This window comes from Amblyraja radiata, chromosome 14 (assembly GCF_010909765.2).
Source record: "Amblyraja radiata isolate CabotCenter1 chromosome 14, sAmbRad1.1.pri, whole genome shotgun sequence".
In the NCBI taxonomy this organism is placed as follows: domain Eukaryota; kingdom Metazoa; phylum Chordata; class Chondrichthyes; order Rajiformes; family Rajidae; genus Amblyraja; species Amblyraja radiata.
The window spans coordinates 3056926-3062925 of record NC_045969.1 but is presented as its reverse complement, the minus strand read 5'-3'; the positions used below and the strand labels follow the sequence as shown (position 1 = coordinate 3062925).

General features: G+C 47.5%; 1 protein-coding gene across 4 annotated transcripts in view; it reads right to left on the bottom strand.

Moving 5' to 3' along the window:
• Window positions 1-4668: 4668 nt before the first annotated feature.
• Window positions 4669-6000, bottom strand: part of c14h21orf91 (chromosome 14 C21orf91 homolog) — a 38500-nt gene continuing 37168 nt past the window's right edge. For all 4 annotated transcript variants that reach the window (XM_033032363.1, XM_033032362.1, XM_033032365.1 and 1 more), the window contains exon 5: window positions 4669-5067. In XM_033032363.1, coding sequence (XP_032888254.1) covers window positions 4901-5067 — 167 coding nt within the window. In that variant the 3' untranslated portion in view covers window positions 4669-4900. The remainder of the gene's footprint in view (window positions 5068-6000) is intronic.

Genomic DNA, 6000 nt, shown 5'->3' with positions numbered 1-6000 from the left:
GCCTAGTGCCAGTGTACGGAGTGATCGCTGGTCTGTGCAGACTCGGTAGGCCAAAGGGACATCTCCTTGTAGTATCTCTAAAGGTAGTCCCTAGAAAAGGAATCTAAGAAAATTTAATTCAAGTTCACGTGAGAATCAGAATCAGAATCATACTTTATTTGCCAAGTATGTTTTGCAACATACAAGGAATTTAATTGGCCAGTTCAGTCATACAATCATACTAGGAGCAGAATTAGGCCATTCGGCCCATCAAGTCTACTCCACCATTCAATCATGGCTGATCTATCTTTCCCTCTCAACCCCATTCTCCTGCCTTCGCCCCCATAGCCCCTTATAACACCCTTCCTAATCAAGAATCTGTCAATCTCTGCCTTAAAAATATCCATTGACGTGGCCTCCATCTTCTGACTAAAGAAATTCCTCCTCATCTCCTTTCTAAAGGTACGTCCTCTTATTCTGAGGCTGTGACCTCTGGTCCTAGACTCTCCCGCTAGAGGAAACATCCTCTCCATCAAGGGCACCAGGTGAAAGAAAGAATTCAAAGATGCTGAACTTTTAAATGGGGTGAAAAAAACCACACGGCAACAGCAGCGCATTAAGAAAATATCCTTTATTTAAAATCTGTTTCCGCTCTACAGTATCATTTCATACACTGTAAATGTAAAAAGACTTGCAGAATTGTGCAACTGCATTGCTACACACTCCTAGCAGTGGAAAAGTAAAGGTATAAATTGAGCAACGGACCATGATTCCCGCTGGAGTCTGTAAATAGAGCCTGTAACAGCATGCTCCAATACTCGTTCAAATGTCGTAGTAGCAGAATTAGGCCATTCGGCCCATCGAGTCCACTCCGCTATTCGATCATGGCTGGTCTATCTCTCCCACCCAACGCCATTCGCCCGCCTCCTCCCCTGGGGAAATTCATCCAGTGTTATTTCCCCCCCCCACCCCATATGATTTGTGGATGGGGGGCTTCCAGTACCCCTGAAGCCCACCGATGAACAGGCGACTCGCTCCCCGACTGAAAAAAGCGCTACAAATTGATGGGGCTTCATTTTTTGGCAAAGTTTCCCCTTTCGGCTTGTGTTTATGGAGTCGTAGAGTGATACAGTGTGGATACAGGCCCTTCAGCCCAACTTGCCCACACCGGCCAACATGTCGCAAGCACACTAGTCAGTTTTGGAGGGATACGGACCAAATGCGGGCAGGTGGGACCAGTGTAGCTGTGGACATGCTGGCCCGTGTGAGCAAGTTGGGCCGAAGGGCCTGTTACCACGCTGTATCACTCTGTGACTCTAGTCCCACCTGCCCGCGTTTGGTCCATATCCCTCCAAACCTGTCCTATCCATGTACCTATGTTGATGAAGAGGCCCCAGAAGTGTAGCCACCATGGCTCAGAATCCAGAATCTAAAGGAGGGAACAACTAACACTAAAGGGCCTGTCCCAATAGGTGATTTTTTCGGCGACTGCCGGCGTGATATCAGGGTTGCCAAAAGATTTTGAACGTTTCAAAACCCAGTGGCGACAAAAAAAATGTTTGCGACACTTGAAAAAACACCGGGTTTTAATACGTCATCACGCCGCGTGTTTTTCGGCGACCTGATACGTCAGTCAATGGTGCCGGCAGTCGCCGAAAAAATCACCAGGTGGGACAGGCCCTTTAACACATCCCGTCTGGGTAGGAACTGCAGATGTTGGTTTAAACTGAAGACAGACACGTAAAGCTGGGGTAACTCAGCTGGACAGGCAGCGTCTCTGGAGAGGAGGAATGGGTGACGTTTCGGGTCGAGACACTTCTTTAGATGTTAAGTCACGGGAAAGGGAAGAGACATAGACGATGGTGTAGTGAGGGATATCGTACAATGAATAAAAGATATTTATAAAAAGTTGCGATGATAAAGGAAACAGGCCATTGTTAGCTGTTTGTTGGGTGATAACGAGAAGCTGGTGCGACTTGGGTGGGGGAGGGATGGACTTTCAGTCTGAAGCAGGGTCTCGACCCGAAACATCGCCCATTCCTTCTCTCCAGAGATGCTGCCTGTCCCGCTGAGTTACTCCAGCATTTTGTGTCTATCTTCGGTTTAAACCAGCATCTGCAGTTCCTTCTTAAACGTGTCATATTTAGCTCTTCGGGCTAAAGGAATCAAAGGATATGGGGAAAAAGCAGGAACGGGGTATTGATTTTAGATGATCAGCCATGATCATTTTGAACGGCGGTGCTGGCTCGAAGGGCCGAATGGCCGACTCCTGCACCTATTCTTCTATGTTCTATGTGCTAGAATTCTCTGCCACAGAAGGTAGTTGAGGCCAGTTCATTGGCTATATTTAAGAGGGAGTTAGATTTTGGCTCTTGTGGCTAAAGGGATCAGGGGGTATGGAGAGAAGGCAGGTACAGGATACTAAGTTGGATGATCAGCCATGATCATATTGAATAGCGGTGCAGGCTCGAAGGGCCGAATGGCCTACTCCTGCACCTATTTTCTATGTTTTCTATGTTTCTCTGAGTGTAATCATGTATTGCCTTTCCACTGGTTAGCACGCAACAAAAGCTTTTCGCTGTACCTTGGTACACGTGACAATAAACTAAAGGCGAAACTGAACAGGAACTAACCCAAAACGCAGATCAATTATTCAAAAAAAAGACTACATTGTATAAATCCGGGTCAAAATCTCGCAGAATACAAAGGGTTAAAGCAGAAAATTGCTGGAAATACTCCGGGCAGTCAGCACCTGTGGAAGAGTTAACAAGTTTGGGAAAAGTGGCCGACCTGAAATATTAATCCTCACTCCAGTTTCTCTCTCTCCCACACCCCTGAATTGCTTGTGGTTTCGTCAAGATTTCCAGTATTGTGCTTGCAATTCATAGAGGATATTCTCTATGATTTTAAATATCTTTGGAACATGTACATTCCCCGCGCACACACACACACACGCGCGCGCATAGTCACTACAGAAATAACTCATATGCTTTGCTACCTACTGAAAAATAAAGTGATATTTAAAGTCTGAAATACCACACAATTGGGGAGAGATTCTGCACCCTGGGTGGAGTCTCTCCCAGTCCAGTCCTGGAAAATTTGTATTCCAAACACTATGAAAAAGGATCGCATCTGAAAAAGAATTACACCGCACCTTCATGGTACATGTGACAATAACGTATCTATCCAAGGACTTTAGACAAAAATGCTGGAGAAACTCAGCGGGTCAGGCAGCGTCTATGGAGCGAAGGAATAGAGACGCTTCGGGTCGAGACCCTTCTTTCCAGCATCTGCAGCTCTTTCTTAAACAACTGTAACTGAACTGTAATATTTTCACAAATAATAAGTCTCGACCCGAAACGTCACCTATTCCTTCGCTCCATTGATGCTGCCTCACCCGCTGAGTTTCTCCAGCATTTTTGTCTACCTTCGATTTTTTTCCAGCATCTGCAGTTCCTTCTTGAACATATCCAAGAACGTTTTCTCACTCTCTCTGCCATGCTACATTTTTAGGCTTTCAAACTGGGCAACAGTAAGAACGGGCCATTCGGCCCCTTTAGTCCGTGTTACTGTTCGCTGAGATCAATGCAGAGTTGGAACAGGAACCGCAGCTGATATCTCCGCAAGGGTGGCAGTGGTTTGAAGTCGGGGGGTTGCATTGGCCCCCGGAAGGTGGACACGGCCTGGCTGAATGACTGCCGCTGCCGCTCGTTGCATGCAGCTGCATGTCCTCTTCAGTTGGTGCAACAGAATTGGCCTCGGATGTTGGGCGGCGTGGTTGCGCAGTTGCTGCCTCACAGCGCCAGAGTCCGCAGTCTACGTGCAGCCATACGGTACGGAAACAGGCCCAAATTGTCCATGCTGAGCAAGGTGCTCCATCTAGGCTAGTCCCACCGGTCCACTTTTGGCCCATATATCTCTCTAAACCTTTCCTATCCACGTACCTGTTCAAATATCATTTCAATGTTGTATATAGTTCCTTCCTCAACAACCTAATCAGACATCACACCCACCACTTCAAAAGAGTTTGTGATTCCTAAATCTGTTTTAGTTTAGTTTAGAGATACAGCGCGGAAACAGGCCCTTCGACCCACCGAGTCTGTGCCGACCAGCGATCCTCGCACACTAACGCTATCCTACACGCACTAGCGGCAATTTACAATTTTACCAAAGCCAATTAACCTACAAACCTGTACGTCTTTTGGAGTGTGGGAGGAAACCGGAGCACCCGGAGAAAAAGGTCACGGAGAGAACGTACAAACTCCGTACAGATAATCAGGATCGAACCCGTGTCTCTGGCACTGTAAGGCAGCAGTTCTACCGCTGTGCCACCGTGCCTGCTTAAACCCTCGCTGGTGGGGCAGTTACAGTGACAGTCTCACAACCTGCTCCTGCAAGATCATAAAACCACCTTGGTCAGCATGGACTCAGTGGGCCGAAGGGCCCGTTTTCACAAGCAGGTAAGAGTTGGTCCTGGCATCATGTTCGGCATGGACATTGTGGGCCGAAGGGCCTGTTTCCGTGCTGTACTGTTCTACGTGGTATGTGGGTATAATAATACGTTTCCAAGTCGGGATGAAGTTATCCTGGGAAAGAGACCTGCATTGCATGGCACTGCATTGTCCCTGATGCCTTTACCCACCCACCTTGTTGGCAAAGGTTGTGGGTTTGAGAAGCAGTTTAAAAACAAAATCCTTCAGTCCAACAAGTTTGCAGTAAACACTGAAGGTGTGGCAAAGCAGGAAAAAAGGCTTTAAAAACACATTAGATTCACACACGTAGTTAAAACGCTCCCAAACTTCTCTCTGTAAATAGCGATGCAAAATAGGGTAGAAAATATTTGCCACATCGAGTGGAGTTCAGAGTCTTCTATCAATGTCGGCGTTGGGGTTTGAGAGTCTTGTCGGAGATGGGGAGAAGGTCAGTTGTCGAGAGGGACACTGGGCTTGACTCCTCTGCGACCGATCTGTAACCAAGGCAGTTTGGAGCTGTTCTTGAAGAGCTGCTCGATGGCAATGTAACGGACGTGAAGCTCGGAGGAGAGGGAATCCTTCGTCTCCAGTTCTCGCGTCAGATCTTCGAAGACCACTTCAGTCACGGGGAGAAGAAAGAAGAAAAAGCAAAATCAGGACAGCGGGCGGAGGAATGGAATGGAGTTGAACGGAGTCATAGAGTGATACAGCGTGGAAACTGGGCACTGCAGCCCAACTTGCCCACACCGGCCAACATGTCCCAGCTACACTAGTCCCACCTGCCTGTGCTTGGTCCATATCCCTCCAAACCTGTTCCATCTATGTACATGTCTAACTGTTTCTTGAACGTTGGGATAGTCCCAGCCTCAACAACCTCCTCCAACAGCTCGTTCCATACACCCGCCACCCTTTGTGTGAACAAGTTACCCCTCAGATTCCTATTAAATCTTTTCCCCTTCACCTTAAACCTATGTCCACTGGTCCTCAATTCACTTACTCTGAGCAAGAGACTCCGTGCATCTACCCGATCTATTCCTCTCATGATTTTGTACAGCTCTCCAAGATCACCCTTCATCCTCCTGCGCTCCAAGGAATAGAGACCCAGCCTACTCAACCTCTCCCTATAGCTCACACCCTCTCGTCCAGGCAACATCCTCGTAAATCTTCTCTGTACCCTTTCCAGCTTGACTACATCTTTCCTATAAGATGATGCCCAGAATTGGTTCATCTAAATGCGTTCTCACCAACGTCTTATTCAACTGAAATTTGACCTCCCAGCTTCTATACTCGATACTCTGACTGATGAAGGCCAAAAGCCTCTTTGACCACTTGATCTACCTGCGACTTGACATTCAAGGAACTATGCTCCTGCACCCCTCTGCTCTACAACACTCCCCAGAGCCTTACCATTCACTGTGTAGGTCCTGCCCAAAATGCAACATCGCAACTGAATTAAAAGATACAACATGGAAACAGGTCCTTTGGTCGACACAAAATACTGGAGTAACTCAGCGGGACAGGCAGCATCTCTGGAGAGAAGGAATGGGTG